Source organism: Canis lupus, chromosome 1 (assembly GCF_011100685.1).
Source record: "Canis lupus familiaris isolate Mischka breed German Shepherd chromosome 1, alternate assembly UU_Cfam_GSD_1.0, whole genome shotgun sequence".
In the NCBI taxonomy this organism is placed as follows: Eukaryota; Metazoa; Chordata; class Mammalia; order Carnivora; family Canidae; genus Canis; species Canis lupus.
Genome location: NC_049222.1, coordinates 42079677 through 42100379, shown reverse-complemented (window position 1 = coordinate 42100379; position 20703 = coordinate 42079677). Strand labels below are relative to the sequence as shown.

The 20703-nt window shown below is 41.7% G+C and overlaps 1 protein-coding gene across 2 annotated transcripts in view; it reads right to left on the bottom strand.

Moving 5' to 3' along the window:
- AKAP12 (A-kinase anchoring protein 12) overlaps positions 1–20703 on the bottom strand; it is a 97713-nt gene that overhangs the window by 20921 nt on the left and 56089 nt on the right. Inside the window, exon 1 of one of the 2 annotated variants that reach the window (XM_038526327.1) lies at positions 3929–4092. The exons of the other annotated variant lie outside the window; for it this stretch is intronic. Coding sequence (XP_038382255.1) covers positions 3929–3953 — 25 coding nt within the window. The 5' untranslated portion in view covers positions 3954–4092. Of the gene's footprint in view, positions 1–3928; positions 4093–20703 lie in introns of those variants that run through there. 2 annotated transcript variants of the gene reach the window in all.

Sequence of the window (20703 nt, the reverse complement as noted above, 5' to 3'; positions counted from 1 at the left end):
TGATCATCTAAGCATCATTGATTCAGGGATGTACATTCCTGGCACCCAGAAAGTCCTTCCTCAGAAACAACTGGTTTTAGAGTAGGCCTTTCTGACATAACATGTTAAGTATCACTCCATGGGGGAACTGAACTATCCAAATTACCTACTATGAAGAACACGGCTATTAATCCAGCAAGTTTCCCAAATTCCTGTAAAGTCCAAAGACAGTGCTCATTTAATCACTGGTGTGGTGACTGGGCTAGAAACTCTACATTCTCGCCTGGCATCAAAGACAGCAAGAAGGCTTGGAAGGGAAGCCCGTCAGCATGTCAACGGGAAAGGCCTCTTAGGAGGCTATGGATGCTGTGCTCCACACAGATACCCCACCCACAAGCTCCACAGATGTAATAAGCAGTTGCAGGTCCAAAGCCTACAGGGTCTTTTTTCACTCTTCCAAATACTTAAAAGATTAAGACAGAAGAATATAACTTGTTTCTTTTACTATAAAGGTTTAAAAGAAGAAAAGAATTAAGAAACATGTCGCCATATATTCCAAAATTTTAAGGCTTTTGTCCAAACTTACCTCTTAAATTCCCATGGCACAAATGGAGTCATTTTGTCGGAGAAAAAGTGCGATATTGCAAAAGCTGCAACATTAATTTTTTACGTTTAGTGTAACCAGTGTGTTCTGTTCTGTAGGCACATCAGGCCTGCTTGAGGCCAACATCTGGATCTGGTTAACTTTCTCCTACGATCTGCAGCATTGTCCTGGATTTTTTCCAGAAATTCTCTGCATTCTAAATCTATCCCTTATATCCTACACACCCAACTCCCCATGTTGTCATGCTCATAAACCACAAAACCTAGGAGAGATATTTAACCGGGATTAAAACTCAGAGAAGCAGAACCCCATTTACAAGAGGGGTACAGGTGATGATCATCTTGACCCTGGCCTCAGTAAGGAGGCTAAATGGTCCCTTGGACATCCAGGCAGGCATACAAAGATAAGGGCACCACTAAAGCAATATTAATATCCTTTACATGATGAGAAAGAGATCCTTTACAAGGTACTCTGAACTGTGGAAGTTGTCATCTTCAACATCTTCAAAGGGGGTTAAATACCCACTTTTGGATTTAGCCGGATTATTAGCAGGATTATTACACAGAAAAATGAGAATGGGCACTCAGTAGGTGGTAGTTACTACTCTAACAGGTGTGAGGGTACTACTCATTTAATGTCTCATAAGTCCTGAGACAACTAACCTGCCTCCTTGGTATACAGAAGCAGCCATATGAAGGATATATATATTTTTTAATCTTGTAAATGGTTTGCATAGAGAAAGGCATTATAAATCATCTAGAACTTGCATGAACATTGGAGGACTCTTCCGTTTATTTTAGAGACAAAGAATAATGCTGCCCTAATTCCTCATGATACTCCAGTTAGCCTCAACGTGTGCAAATTAGAAAAAATAGGGACGATATTTTCAAAGTATCTTACAAAATTAAAAAAGCATTTTTTCCATTAATAGGCTGGTAGGGGAGAAGACACCTCCCCCATCATCATATCTGATCACTTATTTTCTAGGGTTTTTTTTTTTTTCTCAAATTATTTAAATAATCTCTACACCCAGCGTGGGGCTCAAACTCATGATCCGGAGACCAGGAGTTGCACACTCTTCTGACTGAGCCAGCCATATGCCGATTTTCCAGTTTTTAAGCTACGTAAGGCTCATGTGATGTGATGGTAAGATGTCAAGAAAGACCAAGTACGTATGTGAATATGCAATCATTTCATAGTTCAAGTTCTACTCCCTTAATTTCACTGGTAGGGGGTTGGGGGTAGGAGCAGTCCTGTGCGTGGCAGCTTTTCCCTGCTTTCAGAAAGGGAAACTCCTTCCTAAGTACAAAAATGTTATGAGTCTGACTCTTCCTGTTCACTGTGAAATATTCCATGCATATTCCACGTAGCACTGAAGAGCACTAGAATTACTACCTTTCACGTTATTTAGATGAGTAATCTGATATTTAATTAACACTTAATGCCAGTTTTAAAAGCCTCTGTTGCTTTGCAAGATTCTGACTAACTAAAGACCAGTCACTGTAAATCTTCCTTATCAGGATAACTAACGGGGGAAGGGAGGGTGTGACAGTTCAAACTCCCTTCATCCACTGCAAAATGTTTATTTGCTGTTAAATTTTTGGAGGTAAGAATTTCTGTGCACTATCTTTTTACTAGGAAAAAGTACCAAATTTTGCCACATCTTCCATACCAACATTTTAATAGAAGAGAAACTCAGAAGGCAACAGATGCAATTACTTGGAGTTGCCCTAAAAATGAGACCGTCCTTCAAACTGTTTCTGTTCATTTGTTAGCCCATTGGGCTTATTTGAATCAATATCTAAAAGCCCTCCCAAGTACCCCAATTTTGTTAACCTCTTAATTACTTCGAAAAAGAAACACCTTCCTTTCCCATAAGAAATCCAGCATGTGATAAAGCAAACAGTGAATATAATATGGATCATGCTATACACAAAAAGCACCCAGAAGATATAATTATAGAAGGCCCACCACCAGCCGTGACACCCCACAAACCACACTCTCAAGCAGCCTCTCTCAGGGTTTGGCATGTCTATGTTTCATTCAGAGAAAAAGCAATGATCTGGAAAAAATGAAACATTTTGGTTTTAATTTATTTTATTTTGTATAGTCTATTTAATAATAGATTCTAGCTATCTCCTTAAACATAAGTGCAATACAAATGGTAGAAAGGCTTACAGCATTACCTTGAGAAAGGGATTCTAAGGAAATCCCAAAGTAAAGCTAATCTATAGGAAATGAGAGATATTTTTAGTTTTGCTCATCTTTCACATTTATTTAAGATTCCACAGAAGAAGCAGGCTTCGCAGAAGCCATGATATTGAGAAAAGTGTGGAGTCTAGAAATTCTACACTGTGTTAAGAAAATATGTAGATCCGGTGAGCAGTGACGTCAAATAGAATAGAGCTGGTGTTAGAAATCTAAAGTAGCCAATAGTCATTTTATTCTTGAAATGGGAAAGGAGACAGGAAAAAACAGGCAGGCAGGTTCCTAAGGGGTCAGGCTACAGCACAACTGCATAAACGATCAAGTATCAGCTGAGAAGAGCTGTCAGTGTTTTCTACAAATCTGATATATGTGATTCATTTGCTAGAGGTACAAATTAAGTATTATAATTCATACTTACAGCCAGATTTCTAGAAAGCATGCTTTAAACACATACATTTTCACTATTAGTGCCTAAATGCTATGACCTGCTAGCCATCAATTTTATACTGTGTTCATCAAAACCACCATTTAACCAGAGCTAACATTTTAGTCTCCTAAAACCACAAAGTGCATCTTCACTGGAACTTTCTAAGAAGCAGGTCAAAATGCCAAATACCGTAATTTCTCAAAAACAGGAACTTAGGGGCGCCTGAGTTGGCTCAGGGCGAGATCCCAGGTCCTGGGATCCAGTCCCCCATGTGGATCCCCGCAGGGAGCCTGCTTCTCCCTCTGCCTCTGCCTCTACCTCTGTGTGTGTGTGTCTCTCATGAATAAGTAAAATATTAAAAAACAAAAACAAAAACACAGGAATTTACTTTTTCAGGACTACAACCAGGAATTAGGCTTTCAAATTCACCCCAGTCTAACACGTATCTCAACTGCACTCAAGGTCTCCCCCCTAGGTACAGTGAGGAAGATTCCCACGTAGGCAAAAAGCAAACTCGGGGTGCGCTGGGTTCTTTCTGAGCCCCAGAGAGGGCTCCTCTCATCGGAAAGTCAGCAAACACAGAAACGAATGCCCATCAGCGTGCTGGGCCAGGGACCTCGAGGCTCTCCGGGCAATGCAGGTTAGAGGGAAGGAGGCGGTTCCTCCACCTGCCACGGAGGCAGAACCCCGGGGCCTGGCCTGGGCCTTACCTGTGATAGTGATGATCCCCAGCATATTTCCTCGCGCACCTCCCTCCAGGTGAGAGCGACAGCGGGTCCTCGCCCTCCCGGGGCGCTCGCCCACCCGTGCAGTCCTGCTGCGAGCAGGAAGCGCCCACGAGGGAGGACTCAAGGTGCCTGCGGAGCCTCGGCCAGAAGGGAGCGGGACGCACCTCGCAGGCTCATTATAGGCGGCCCCGCCCCCGCCCCGCCCCGCCCCCCGCGCCCCGGCCCGCCAGAGGGTCACGTGCTTCCCTTAAAGCAGGGGCGCCCCCCTCCCCGGAGCTGGTCCCCGTGCACCGTCAGCGAGGCTCCGCACAGACACCGCGGAGGGTGTGAAAGTTGCGCCGAATAACCCGGAGTCAGCAGCGTTTTATCTGAACCGTTACTTCATTCCTGGCGCCGACGTGCTTTTTGTGTCTCAGCTCGTAGCATGACTTAAAGCCAATAACGGCACAGAGGACTACACTCTCCTACTTTTTTTTTTTTTTTTTTAAATACCGCGTTCTGTATCCTTGCTTGTGTCAAGGCTGATGAGGTGCAAAACGCGGTCTGCTTTTTCGCACCTGGAGTATTGTGCAATTTCCCCATCTGCTGGACACACACGAGCTGCACGCACCCGAGGGCTGGCAACTGATGTCAGTTGTCCCGTTTCTTCCAGTCTGCGAGAAGGGGGCTGCAAAGCTAACTCTACGTCTCCAACGCTCGATCAAGGCACCTTGTAAAAAACCCAATAGGAGCAATAGGGTTGTTTTTCCTTTTTTAATGGTAGAAGCTAACTGAAAAAAAAATTAAGATTTTATTTATTTATTCATGAGACACAGAGAGAGAGAGAGAGAGAGGCAGAGACACAGGCAGAGGGAGAAGCAGGCCCCACGCAGGGAGCCTGACGTGGGACCCGATCCCGGGTCTCTAGGATCACGCCCTGGGGGGCTGAAGGCGGTGCGGTGCTAAACCGCTGAGCCACCAGGGATCCCACTAACTAAATTTTTAAATCAAACTATGCCATATTCCAAAACATAGACACTATCGTATCTCTAATAGTTAAGCACACAGCATGAGAATCGGTCAGAACCTACATGGAACATTCATGAAAAATTCCAGGCAACCCCAAATTCTCAAATTCCTTCTTCCTGGAGGTTTAGAATGTTCCATGTAAAGATACAAGATGAGTGAGTGATGAACAAGTCTTATAACTTTGACACGCTCTTGTATGTCAATGTTCTGTGAGGGTTAAGGCCATTTAGACCCCCTGGCTTCCTCTCCTTTTCATTCTTGCCCTGTTTATCACTCCATGCCTTGCCTGCCTTGCCCCATTACCACTGGCTCTTCCCCTCAGCAACAAAAGGAAAGTTTTACCATAGCTGCTCTTCTCTTCAAATGGAGAGGCTCAGGTCTTATTCATTACTGCTTGCAGGGCAGAGAGGCCTGGGATGGAGCGGAGAGGGAGCAGTATAGAGAAGGATGGAGAAGTGTCCAGAAAAAGGAGTGTGGGGATGCTGGCCCACACCTCGTTGCTTCTTCTGGCCACCAGGAGGCGCGACGCACCAGGGTCAGACCAAAACTGAGCCAAGTTAAGGAGGCAACCTTACTAGTACTCAGATCAGTGTTACAAAAATCAGCTTCAGCCTCTCCGTTGACAGGGCTTCCCTCTTATACTCCAGCAAATACCCAGCCTGGCTGTAAATGCCCCCAGGGAACCGAGTGATGAGCTCCTTGTCCTGACGCCTGGGATCTAATGCCCAGAGCAGCCACATCCTAACCTTTCATCTTCCCTAGAGGACTCTTAACTGGGGTTCACAAATTGCCTCAATTATACTGAGCGTCTGGTGTGTGTGAGAGATTGCTGGTGGAATGGCTCCTCTGTTGTCCACACAGCTGAGGGGTCCAGGCAGCTCTGCATCCTCCCGTCTCCCCACTTACGCCCCCAGCCCCAGCCCTGGGGAGTCCCAGCTGTACAGACCGTGCACAAAAGGCTGCATTTGGTGGTCTACATTAAATGGTCTACGGCCCTCCCAAGCACGAGCATCAGCCCAAAGTGTGTGTCCCCAGGTGGAGCCTACATCCCCCTTCCCTGAACTGTCCCAGGAGCCCAGGCTACCTCAGGGATCTGAGGTCTCACTTATGCATCATTTCTCAGCACTGGCTGTTGGGGACAGCACATGGCCATCATCTGGTGCCACCTCGGAAATACACACGTTCCACTGAGAGGTACATTGGCTTTGAGCTTACTTAACTGTATTACTGGGTCCTTTTCTTCCTAGAAGTCTAAGATCTAACAAAACCAGCTGCTCCACTGAGCTGAACTAGAAGAAACCTCAACTGGTTACCAGCTTAAGGCCCCAAACATTTACAGAGATAATTATATTGCTGTGTGATTTTCTTAAACTTCTTCTCTTTTTATGACATTGCTAAAGACATTACCACATCTGATCCAGTATTCCTAAAGAAGTAGTTAAAACCACAAGGCAGAGCAGGTGATCAGGTGGCAACTTGCTGACTCTCTTAGCAGCCGGTTCTGCTTTGATCTCCACCCCTGAGTAATCAAGGACAGGGCGTGTGGCGCAGCTGCCGCCCCCGTGTGTCTGCATTTACAAAGAAAAGTCATCAATCAGTATGAAAGCAGGAGTAAAGCTCAGACCTCTAAGGTCAGTACACTATGCAGGAAACTTTGTTATTCCTTCCATTCCATGTTATTGTTAAATCAAAATTAAGATGGTAACTGAAATGAGAACGAGAAATATAATATATGGGGCTTACGAATTTGAATGACAATTTAATAGTTTTGTAACAAATAACCCCAATAAAAAATGGGCAAAGTGGGATGCCTGGCCGGCTCAGTGGTTGAGCATCTGCCTTCAGCTCAGGGTGTGATCCCGGAGTCCTGGGATCAAGTTCCGCATCAGGTCCCCTGCAGGGAGCCTGCTTCTCCCTCTGCCTATGTCTCTGCCTCTCTGTGTGTCTCTCGTGAATAAATAAATGAAGTCTTTAAAAAAAAAATGGGCAAAGGCTCTAAGTAGACATTTCTAGAAAGTTATGTACAACAAATGGTCAATGAGCACATGAAGAGACACTCAACCTCATTAACCATTAGGAAAATACAAATCGAAACCACAATGAGATACCAATTCACACCCACTAGGATGGCTTTAATCAAAAAGATGGACAATAATAAGGAATCAAGAAATCAGAACTTTCATACATTGTTAGTGGAGATGTAAAATGGTGGCAAACAGTCTGGTAGTTCCTCAAAATGTTAAACATAGAGTTTAACATATGACCCAGCAATTCTAGATATATAACCAGGGGAAATGAAAACCTACATCCATGCAAAAATTTGTACAGGAATGCTAATAGTATTCATTATTCATAGTAACCCCAAACTAGAAGCAACCCAAATAATCATCAATTGATGCATAAAAAAACAAAATTAGATAGATCATGTTATGCAGGAATAAAAAGGAATTAAGTATGCATGCTATAACATGGATGAACAATGAAAACATTGCTAAGCAAAAGAAACTAGTCCCCAGGGGCACCTGGGAGTGGTTGAGTGACTTCAGCTCAAGTTGTGATCCTGGGGTCCTGGGATCGAGTCCCACATCAGGTTCCCCACAGGAAGCCTGCTTTTCCCTCTGCCTATATCTCTGCCTCTCTGTGTGTCTCTCATGAATAAATAAATAAAATCTTAAAAAAAAAGAAAAGAAAAAAAGGAACTAGTCCTCAAAGAGCACATATTGAAATACTTTAAAAATTTATTTGGGAGCAAGAGAAAAAAAGAGCGGGAAGGATCAGAAGGAAAAGGAGAGAGAATCTCAAGGAAACTTGGAGCTCAATCTCACCACCCTGAGATCACAACCTGAGCCAAAACCAAGAGTCAGATACCTAAATGACTGGGCCACTCATGTGCCCCTTGAAATATTATTTAATTTCATTCATATGAAATGACCAGAAGCGGCAAATCAACAGAAAATGGATTAATGGTTGCAGAACCAGATTGGTGGGGAGAGAAGGACTGACTGCTAGTAGGTTTGGGGGTTATTTAGGAGAGGATTAAAATGTTCTAAAATTCAAAGGGGTGATGGTCATCCAATTCTGTGACTATACTAAAAACCAATGAAAAATATACTTTAAATGGGTCAATTGCACGGTATATGAATTATATCTCCTTAAAGCTTTTTTTTTTTTTAAGGAATTTATTATATTAATTCTGAAGACTCCAAGGGATCGTGAGAAGCTTTGGAGGAGAGCTGACACATAATTTGAACTGTGATATTTAAAAGGCTACAGGGGTGCCTGGGTGGCTCAAACACCTGCCTTCCCTGCCACCCCACCCCCAACTCATGCTTGCTGTCTCTCAAATAAATAAAATATTTTATAAATAAATAATAAATTAATTAATTAATTAATTAATAAAAAAGGTTACAGAGAAGCAATGCCAAGGAGCATGATTCATGGACACAGTGGTGAGCAAGCTGAGCAAGGCATTAGGAGTTACGCCCTAACTCAGAGATGCCCATAGAGGGCAGGTGAAGTCGTGTAAATCCTTGAGATCATCCGAAATGGAACCACGATGGAACATGGACAGAGATTAGAGACAATCAAGGAGTAAGTGGCATCAGAAGCCAAGGGTGCAGAGGATTAAAGATGGCAGAAGTGGACAGCAGACTGGTGTGTCACACAAAGCAGGGACACAGATCAGGAACTCAAAGAGGCCTCAGCCGGGAGGGGAGAGGGGGATGGATGGCGGGTGGGGGGGGGGGAGGAGTGACTAGGAGACAAATAACCACCATAAAGATGAGTGCTTTACTCTTTCCTGAGAGGGAGGGGACAGAGGGGCCCAGACACCAGAAAGACCACAGATACTGGCTGCCTTCAGGGGAGCTTGAATATTAAACTCAAATATGAGAACCAGAGAAATGGGGAGGTGGACAGCAAACCCAGGCCTCTACACCCCCTTTCACTGCTTTTCCAAGGTGGCATTAAAGTTGGAGGGAAGGCAACCAAAAACCTGTGAAGTCTCCTCCTCTGGTAAGAAGAAGGCCGGTGAGATCCAAGGGAGTGTCACCACTGTGGCTCCTTTAAAAGGCTTCAAGGGGTGCCTGGGTGGCTCAGTGGGTGAAGCGTCTGCTTCCGCTCAGGTCATGATCTCAGGGTCCTGGAATTGAGCCCCACATCAGGCTCCCTGCTCAGCTGAGAGCCTGCTTCTCTCTCTCCCTCTGCTCCTGCTCCCTCTCTCTCAAATAAACAAAATCTTAAATAAAAGGCTTCAAGATAATCAATCTAAGGGTGAGCTCAAAGCTGCTGAAAGAGATGAACACAGACACTATCTCGATGATGTTGGCAAGTCACATGCAGGATGGGTAGGTTCTGCTGGGCTCTGTCTCCATGCTTTATAAACCCCAACGAATACCAGCTAATCGAATTTTATGGTCCAGCTGAATTGGACATGTTTATATAGACATGGTTACTCTGACTCAAAATCCTCAAGACAAATCATCTCCTCAAAGGGTCTGTCATAATACAACAGAAAAGCTAAAAGGGGATTTAAAAATCACTTCACAAGACAGTTTAAAAAAAAAAAAGGGGGAGGGGAAAATATTTAAAGACTCAATACAAATATAATAAAAGTGAGGTAAAGTATTTATTTCTCCCTTTATTGAGTCCATACATTTTTATATTCTTTGATTTGGCAATTCTGTTTCTATAAAATACACTGCACAAGGAGCACAGACTTGTGTATGAGAATATGTATTGCTTGGGGTGTATAATATTTGAAAAGCCTAAATGTTGTACTAGTAGGAAAATGGTGTCTCTAACCCCTTTGGTGGAATATTTGGCAAAAGGAATATCTTTGAAGCAGTTAATGACAAAGAAAATGGCTACATGGATATGTATGTCTACACCTTTGTTCAGGGCAAAAAAACACCATATAAACTATATATTGAATAGAATCCCAATTCTGCTTTTTAAAATGCATATATATCTGTGAAGGCTGAGGAACAAAGCCCAGAAAGAAAAATAATGAAAGCCAACCATAGTGTAATGATGGGCAATCTCAACTCAATATTTTCCCTTTTTTTTTTTAAAGTAAGCACCACATGGGGCTTGAACTCACAACCCTGAGGTCAAGACCCGAGCTGAGACCAAGAGTCAGATGCTTAACCAACTGAGCCCCCCCAGGCGCCCCAATATTTTCCTACATTTTACAAATCTTCCACAACTTTGTTGCTTTTATGGTTAGAATGCAAGCACATTTGACCCCTGGCTTGGGTTGGACAGGGTGGTCCAGCACTACCAGATCTTGAACCCCAGAGCAATGCCTCTGATATTTTATAAAAACTCCACAGTGGTCCAACTCTCCAATCACTGGAATATAGAAATTAGCAAGCTGACAGCAGATTAAAAGTATGATCTTTTAGGGCAGCCCCCGGTGGCTCAGTAGTTTAGCACCGCCTTCAGCAGAGGGTGTGATCCTGGAGACCCCGGATCGAGTCCCATGTCAGGGCTCCCTGCATGGAGCCTGCTTCTCCCGCTGCCTGTGTCTCTGCCTCTCTCTCTCTCTCTCTCTCTCTCTCTCTCTGCATCTCTCATGAATAAATAAATCTTTTTTTAAAAGTGTGATTTTTAAAAATTATGAAATAAGAAAAACTTGCTTCACTACCAAATCCGGTAAGATACACAAATAGGAATAAATTCTTTGCTGAGTGCCTCATGTTCAAATCCTCCATTCATCTTAAGTCTGAACACCCGTCTTTAGTATTGTCAAAACAGGATTCCAAAGTTTCAAAAGCTGAAGCTTCTAGTTCTGACTCTGTTGGCTGTATGGTAGGGGCCAAGTATTGAAGCTTCAATACTTGGGAGAACTCTGGGCTTCAACTCATAGGAGAATAAATATATCACTTACAGTAATGTTATTCTGAGATACAAATGAAAGTTAACATTAGCACTACTGAGTATGTTCTAGAAGCAGAATAAATGTTAGTTATCAGTTCACTTTAAACCACGCACTTCTCAACAAGTGATATTGCTTCCAAAGGGAAGAAAACTGGTTCAGAATGGGGAGGCTATGTGTGTATAAAGCATAGATAGAAAGAGATATACTGTACATAACAAACTGACATACATCTTGTGCTATTCAAATGTTATGGGGGGTGGATGCTAATAAAATATCTAAGAATATCCCTTACTGGAGCAATAATGAAAAAAAGGTGGAGAAATACTGTTTTCAATACAATAAGCCTCATTTTAAAGAATCCTTTGAAAAATATTTCTGGAAAGGCAAGAATGCCCCTTTATTATCAATTTCTCAGGAATGCATCCTAAGAAGAGAAGTATCATCTTGTGCTAGAAGTAATCACTCTGAGCTTCTTTTCCTCTCACTTTTCCAGAAGAGAATGACAGGATCTTAATTTGCCTAAAGTTGTAGCCAAAAGAAGTCAGGGAGTTGGGGTGGGGTGGGGGAAATTAGCTCAATGTAGACTCGGTATAATGGTGATGACCTGCCTAGCACCCACTGGCATTCCACATCTGTTCTCCTTAATCGCAGTGTGAACCCCCAACTAAGCCACATACACAAGGTCAAATTTTAGATTAGCCACATCAAAATGAATTTTTAAAAAATCAAGGCTAATTTTATGATGCTTTATTTAACCCAATATTAACATAATGTTATGGCAACATATACTCAAAATAAAAAACGATTAATGAGATATTTCACAATCTTTTTTTTTTTTTTTTTTTTTTGTACTTTGAAACCCAGGATGTATTTTATTCACAAAGCACATCTCAAATAGGATTAGCAGAATTTCAAGTGCTAGATAGTGAGATGTGGCTAAAGAACAGCTCGGAAACTTCAAACATAACTGAACATTTCCTCTTTTTCTTTTTTTCCATTTTTCTCTCTTTTTTTTTAAGTAGGCTCCATGCTGAACATGGGGCTTGAACTCATGACCCGGAGGTCAAGACTTGCAAGCTCTGTCTCTGACCCAGCCAGGCTCCCCAAGTATTCCCCTCTTTCTTCCACTTTGCCAATGACAATTCTATACCTTTAATTTCCTAGCCTTCTAGATAGAAATTATTAGGATAATCACAGAAAGGCCCTTAACACCTCAGTTTCCAATTTAAAGCTGGGCTCCTGTGCAGGAATCTTCCTTTGATTGAGCCCTTAAATAAACCTAACTTAGTTGGACTACAGATGAGTTCCTGGTGACCTTTACATGGCAAGGAATAAAACAAATAGATTTAATAGGTAGGTACACCTTGTCTTTTTCATTTACTCTTAGTTTGTTAACATGAGTTAATATGTTTAAAAATCTATTATTTTTCCCACCAACTTTTACTGTGATCATATACATCGAGAAAGTGCTTTAAATGATTTTTTTTTCTTAAAAGGTCAGCCTATATTTAAATTGGCATAAAAAATAATTGCAAAGCAAAAATTGACACTTGCAGAAGAAATACATTTAATCACATATGTAGCCACATAAATTACAGTTTACTTACAAAGATGACTTTTTCTACAAATCTAGACTGTGATTGTTTGAAGTATATAATTTTTTTAAGTCAGTGTAAAATTTACTGTCTAGATAAAGAGTAAATTCTAGATAACAGCATATCTAACTTTTACTCCCTCCAGAAAACATACTCCTGGATCACCAAGACTAAGTGCATAAACTCCAAGGTCAGAAAAACAGAGAAAAGATAAGAAATTTGCAGTGGCAACTGGTTTGACCACCTCCATATACCTGCATCCTAGACTAGCAGTGGATAAAGTAACTCAATTTATGCTACAGAAATCTCCAAAAGCCTCAGGGCACCTAAAGCAAGAAGACTGGTCAAAAGTCCCAAGACGTGGATGAATGGATGAACAGAATGTGATATATACGTACAATGAAATATTACTCGGCCTTAAAATGGACAGAAATCTGGTCACATTATTACAACTCACCTAGGCCTCAAGACTTTATAGACAGGGACAGATTCCTCCTATAGGAGGTACCTAGAGTAATCAAATTCAGAGACAGAGTTCTCTCCACTGGATTGATTCTCTCATCAATCCAATGGGGATTGCCAGGAGCCTGGGGAGGTGGGGAGGGAATGGGACATTTTTTTTAAAGATTTTATTTATTTATTCATGAGAGACAGACAGACAGATGGGGAGAGAGAGAGAGAGAGAGAGAGAGAGAGAGAGAGAGGCAGAGACACAGGGAGAAAGAGAAGCAGGCACCATGCAGGGAACCTGACATGGGACTCGATCCCTGGTCTCCAGGATTAGGCCTCAGGCTGAAGGCGGCGCTAAACCACTGAGTCACCTGGGCTGCCTGGACATTTGTTTTTAATGTACAGAGGTTCAGTTTTACAAGACAAAAAGGGATCTGGAGATGGATGGTGGTGTTGGCTGTACATACATGGCAATTTACTGAGTGCCACAGATCTGGGTGCTTAAAAGTGGTTAGAATGGCAAATCTTGTTACGTGTGTTTTACCACAAATAAAAAATTTTTATTAAAAAAAAAAGACCCTAGGTTTCCCCTCCCATACTTGGAATAGCCAGATACTCTTCATTCACCTGTCCCAGAGATGACAGGAGTGAAACTTAGTCTCCAGGACACAGGAGTGGGAGGTGGAGAAAGCAGAGACGCGAAGGCATATTAGAGCAGACCATCATGAGAAGGAAGTGAGTTTATGCACCCCACTCCCAGACTCTCTCCCTTCCTAGGCTCCAAAAATGAGCCTGAACAATGAAACACGAGTCTTCCTGGGGGAATTTGACGAGCCCAAGTAAAGACATGTTAAGATCAAGCAGACCACCATCGAGGGATGGCCGTTTTGCCCCAGTAACATAAATATCAACTAATTTTTATTGTTTCTTCTTCTTTATTTATTTTTAGAGAGAGAGAGAGCATACAGGAGCAGGAGTGTAGGGCAGAGGGAGAGAACGAGAGAGAATCTTAACCAGGCTCCACGCCCAGCATGGAGTCGGCTGCAGGGCTTGATTTCATGACCCTAAGATCATGAACTGAGCCGAAATCCAGAGTCAGACGCTTAAGCCACTGAACCACACAGGTGCCCTCCCCCAAATCAATTTTTAAATATGAGAAATCTGCCCCCAAATCAGATATGTAATGAAAACACCTGTTATGAAAGACAAAAAAGCAATTTGGAAGAGACAGAGGCTATGCAGAGAAATAAACTTTCAGAGCAATCCTCAGAAAAATAATATAGCCAAAAAAAACCAGATACTTCAAAAATGAATGTTTAGAAAATAATTAATTCTTACCAATTAATAATAAAATAATAAAATGAAATCTAGTCTCTAGGACATCACATCTTCCCATGAAATAAGAGTCAAACAGAAGATCAATAACAGAGGCAAAAAAAAAAAAGTTTTAATGAGGCCCATTCTAGAAGGTCTAAAATCTGAATAATAGTAATTCCAAAAAGAAAACAAAGGAAAAAGAGGGGAATGTATGAAATAATTTCTCAGAAGTGAAGGGCATGGGCTTCTCAGCTGGAAGAACTCCTAAGAACCCAGCGTGTGACAAATGGATTCACAAGGAGATCCATCACTGTCAGACTTTCAGAAGACTTTAAGGACAGAAAGGACACTGTGAGCCATTCCAGGGATTAAGAAGCAGGTCGGCAATGGCTTCCAACAGTGAGACATGTATCAAGACAACACTGAGAGAATCCTAATGTGTTTATGTGACGAAGGGAAACATTAGTGCAACTGGTGTATGTTTATGGCCAAAATATGACACACAGGAGGAAAATCTTACTCTTTTGTAAAAAGTTCATTCACTGAGTTTAGTGAGGCCACTGAGTTGAGGGCTCTGCAGGAGGCTACTAATGTGGAAACTAAAGAATCCTCCATTTATTTGTGACAAGCAATTACTTGCAAAGTGGAGATGATCTTACTCTCATCTTTAGCTCGTGATGGGTAAATACCCAAAGAGTGGCTGTAATTCCAACATTCTATATACATAACCATTGACATTTTCTTCACTCTGCTTGTCTTTGGCTCATTTAGCAACATCCTTGATAAGGAGACTCCTTTGTATGCTTCTCCATCAATGTACTCATCTCCTCTCTAAGCCATTCTTTCAGTACATAATTTGTGGTCTAAAGCAAACTAAGTCCTCACGTTCTAAAGAGCTGGAGACATTATTCTTAAAAGGAGGGAATATTGAAACTGAAACCCAGTTATGCTTGGCAAGCTTCCATCAAGCACATTCATACTCCAAATATATAATAAACCCTAGCATTTTTCTTTAAATGTGAGACAGCTTATTTTCTCTGGAAATGTTTTGCCTAAAGTAGAAAAGATTAAAGCAAAGACAGGATAAATGTTTTCAAATACTTAGAGGGCCACCATGTGGAAAAGGGAGGGGAGTTTGTTCTATGCAGTTCCAGAAGGCAGCACAGGGAACAGAGAACAGCTGGGGGGTGAGAGGGAGGCATGTTTTCCCTGAGGTGGAGTAACTGGCTTCCTGTTATGGAGAAACTCCCTAAATTTGTGTTTAAGCAGAAGATCCTCCAGCGTGGGGACAGGAGCCTGGTCTAGACCACCTCTAAGTTTTCTTCCATTGAGGCCACTAAACCAGATTTTAAAGTTAAATCAATCATGCAGGCAGGTGTTCTGGGCTGAACTATGCCCTCTCCAAATTCATACGTTGAAGTGCCTAATGCCCAGCACATCAGAATGTGCCTCTATTTAGAGAAGGGATTAAGTTTAGAAAGCCAACCTGATAGGCATCCTTTTTTGCCCTTTTTTAAAATGATAGGTATCCTTGTACAAGGAGACTGAGATGCACAGAGGCCAGTAATGTGGCCAGTAATGTAGGAGGAAAGCCTGGACACAGCCAGGAGGTGGCCATGCATAAGCCAAAGAGAGGCCTCAGAGAAAGTACACCTGCTGATGGACTTAGACTTCGCAGCCTCCAGAACTGTTGAGAACAGAAAGTTCTGTTGTTGAAGCCACTGCTCTGTGGTACTTTACAGTGGCAGCCCTAGCAAACTAATATAGCAGGATAACCGCCTTGTGCTTACATGACACTGCACGTCCATGTTAAAAAGGTTGAAAGGGATGCCTGGGTGGCTCAGTGGGTTAAGCATCTGCTTTTGGCTCAGGTCATGATTCCAGGGTCCTGAGATTGAGTCCCTGAGTCGGACTCCCTGCTCACTGGGGAGTCTGTTTTCCTCTTCCTCTGTCCCTCATCGCCACTCATGCTCTCTCTCTAAAATAAATAAATGAAATCTTAAAAAAAAAAAAAAAAAAAAAAAAGCAACTCTATTTTACATCAGTCTTCACAGTCACTTATGATTGAATGACAGTCTTTAGGGCAAATAGATAATGGCATTTATCAATATCTATCACTGAATGGGGCCATAACCAATCCTATTACATGATTCCAATCTCCTATATAGCAGGAGACATGTAACCTTGTTGCCACATTAATGAAGCTACTTATCTTTCTTTCATACCTAAATGATTACCTATTGAGACATTCTTGAATAAATTCTCCCCTCTTAAACTTTTTGTTCATAAATTTAAACTTCAAATCTAGAAGATGACTTTTTAAGGTTTCTTTCTTTTCTTTTCTTTTTTTTTTTTTTTTAATGTCATCTCTTCTCCCAACAGGGGACTCAAACTTACGACCTTGAGATCAAGACTCGCACATTCCACCCACAGAGCCAGTCAGGCCCCAAATCTAGAAGGTGACTTTTGAGATGAGACTAAAAAGTGGTTTTACAAAAAGGCATAATGAAATTATCAGGTCGATTCCCACCTGCCCAAGGTCACCAGGGTGACTTCAAGGGCTAACCCATCATTTGGTTTTCAATGCTTATGTATACTACTAGCAATACTGATGTTACTGAGTCCTAGAATTTCAGAGATAACTGAGGATGCTCGTTTTACATATGAAAACTGATGGGTCAGTGAGATAAAGGGGTAGATTCTATTCAAGGTCACCGGAGAAAATGACTAGAGCAGCCTTAGCAGTGTTTATTCTTGAGAATGAACTGAGCACGTTAAGGGCATGGAGGACCAGAAGTCCTCCTTCTTGCCTCACACCCCTACCATTTACCAAGTAAGAAGGAAAAATAAAGGTTCATTGGACTGCCAGACTTGAATGCAGTTGGAAGGAGAAAGTCTTCTCTGTTTAGGTTAACTGTTAATTACTAAAAAAAAATTCTGTTTCTTTAAAGATGAAAGTAGTAGTTATTTGTTACCAGAAATTTGTCAATGACATAAGTAATTTTAGAGAGGAACGCTAAAAACATTCCTGCAGAGCAAAGGAATGAATAAAAACTGGTTTCCAGGAACTGCAAAGTACAGGACTCCTGATGATGTTCAAGGTTTATTTTCATGAGTGCTCTCCCCTAGTTTTCAAAACATTACAAAACAGGATACAGCTTGAGAAAATGTCATGCAATAATACAGTATTCGAAATACCAAAGCGGGAGTGGGGTGGGGGTGGGGGGGTCTCTTTGTCGGTTGAGCACTCACATTGGATAACATTCCTAGGAGTCACTTCATCGCAAGCAGGTTCCAGGCAACACCTGGATAACCTCTAGTAAGCACCTGTGAGAGCACAGCACGGTGTGTGGAAGAGGATCCAACTTTGCTAGTGCTAATGCACCAAAGGAGATGAGGTCCAAGTATTTGTTAAGCACTTACTATGTGTCAGACACTGTTTAGGGGATTCGGCACAGAACCATCTTATAGACCTCCCACTTCAGTCCAAGAAACCTCTGCCCTCGTGGCACCTATATTTTAGCAGACATGGAGGTAAGGGGCAGGTCCTATGTCACATGTTAAAAACTGATGTGAAAAAAAATAAAGGAAGAATGGAGGGTAAGTAATGTGGGCAACAGGCCATGTATGTCTTCATGAGGATACTAACTGGGTACCAGTTATGTCACAAATTGAAATAGAAAAGCTACGGAATCTGTATTTCTTCACAGCTGAAGAGTGTAGCCTCTCACAGAAGAACAAGTATGGGGGTGGGGAGGGTCATCTTCTAACAGAGACCTGGAAAGGATCTTAGGTACTCACTGTCCAGATAAAGGTATTAAACGATCAAAAAAGCAAAGAACTACCAGTAACTCCAGAATGGATTTTCTGTAAGGTAACAAGGTCCACAGGGAGGGTTGTGATCACTTGGCAGTAAATAACCTTTCGGCCTTCCCATATCCCAAAGGCACTTAAACACCAGACTCTGGTAGGTTTCAAACAGCAGATTTAATAAAAGCTAAGACAGTGACATTAAACACCATGAGGAAAATGATATTCTCTATAATAGGGCAAATTAAGCTGCTAGATAGCATTTTTGTTACTGTATCTGGGGAATAGTATCCAGATGTAGAAAAAGTGGAATCCTGCAGAATGTAAGGACACACATTCTCTTAAAGACTTCTGTCCATTTGGGTGTCTCCTTGTTTTTGAAATTTTCTTGGGAGTTGAGAGGGTGTTTCCCAGGATTGCCTCCTACTTGCAAGTAGTAACCTTCCTCGCCACATTTTAAAAAAAGATGTATTGATTCTTTTAGAGAGAAAGAGAAAGGGAGAGGGAGAGAATCTCAAGAAGAATTCCTGCTGAGTGGGGAGTCCCATGCAAGGCTCAATCTCATGACCCTGAGATCATGACCTGAGCCAAAATCAAAAGTTGTATGTTTAACCCACTAAGCCACCCGACATCACCATTTCTCGCCATCCTGATCAGCATTAACAAAGCCTGTCCATCTGGTTAGCTGGCTGCTACTTTTAATAAATGTGACCTGACAAGATGGAGGAATCATGACATTCACTGGCTTTATAATATCTCTTCTGTCTACTTTGCAGAAAGGTGAATCTCAAAAATGAAACAAATAATTGCCTTGTAAATGGTAAATTAAAATTAAGATCTGAAACAATTACTTGATTATTTGCATATGGCAAAAAAGTTGAGAAGGCACTTTATTTAATGAAAACTATTATTATCCAAATAAAGAAGGTCTTAAGTTTTTTGATTTTGTGATATTGAATTTTCCCATCTGTTTGGAAAAAAAAATCCATGCAACAGATACTAAAGTTAAGGGTTTTTTTTTTTAATCTAAAAGTTTAAATTTGCAAAGTTTTAAATCTAAAATTGGGCCTTGACCAACATGTAATGTTTTAAGAATCATTCCTGTTGAGGCATTAATTCCTAGAAAATCTAAAAGCTACAGACTATAGAAAAATGGCAATTTGGGAAGGAAAGGGCTTTTTAAAAAAATCTTTCAACAGAAGCAGATTTGCCACAAAAAAATGGCACTTATGTGACCCCTGTGAATGCCAGGAATAGCATGGCATGAAAGAACTTTCTAGTTGGGAAAAGGCTGCTGTTCTACAGAGGGACTTTTGATAAACGGTAAACCACCTGAAAAGAATTCAGAAGGACAAATCTCCAAGGCTAATGTAATCTGTTGTGAATTGTTTTCATTTTAATAATTATTTGTTCTCAACCCTGATTGTGTACTTTCTAAAAGAAGGCCCGTGGAATTATATAATCTTCAAGTCCACTCCAGAATCCCTGTATACGTATCTAACCCTGTTGCACAGATGAAAAGAAATTTAGGAAGCAGTTTCTTTCTTCTGTCATTTGAGGAAAGTTTACAAGGAAACAGGATTGTACTTTCATTGTAGGAAGATGATTGGTTCTGAATTACCAGTATGTCTGGTTTCAGAAACAAAGCAAGAAGGTTAAGGTAAGAAGATATTTTCACAGCTGGCTTTCTCTAAATAGATTTGGCCACTTTAAATAAAAAACTTTCTAGCCAGAATACTCCTTGTTCATAGCTTTCTCCCATTAATTGATCCATGTATGGCAGGACCAAATTCTACTGCTGGTCCATCCTCCTGGGAACAAGATGGGTCAGATCTATTCTTACTGCTGTTGACAGTGCTACATACTAAAATTATGCCTTCATTTACAATATAGTAAGCTTCTGTGTAGAATGCATTTCTATAAACAAGCATAAAATCTAACCATAGGCTATCACTGCAGTCAAAAGCATGAAAAAGGGATCCCTGGGTGGCTCAGTCGGTTGAGTGTCCAACTCCTGGATTCGGCTCCGGGCCTCATCTCTTGGCTCCTGAGATTAACCCCTGCATCAGGCTCCACACTCAGCGAGAGTCAGTCTGGATAGTCTCTCCCTCTGCCCCTTCCCCTGCTCACATGCACTCTCTCTCAAATAAATAAATAAATATTTTAAAAAATTAAAGTATGAACAAATTTTTAAATAATTTAACATAAAGACTATCTGTATTTACAATGCTATCCAAGCAAAAGGGAGAAGAAAAACCACATGTACCAAGCTTATTGCAGACCCTAATGAGCCAATGGAATAACAGCTCTGCCCAAAACAGTAAAAGCTCATCCTAGAGGCAGAGCCTCGGGTGGTGGCCTCTGCAGCTCTAGGACACCCACCAGTCATTTCCTAGGTGACAAGGAAACTTTTCAGTATCTTTTTAAGGGCAAGGTATATTAATTACCACTCTTCTTGCAAGAGGTATTTGATATTTGCTCAGAGCGCCAAGGCCATGATCAGAAGCCTGGGTCAGCTCAGGGAGACAATGGAATTACTCGTCTGCTAAGGTCTGTCCTTGCTCCTTCTTCTGTACCTTCTGTTATCAATCGCATACATCAGTGTCATATAGGAAGCCTGCCTGACCCAGGGGCTCCCTTGGTGGCCTATGACAGTGATCCCACATTGCTACCAAATACTTCCCCAGGTGCACTCT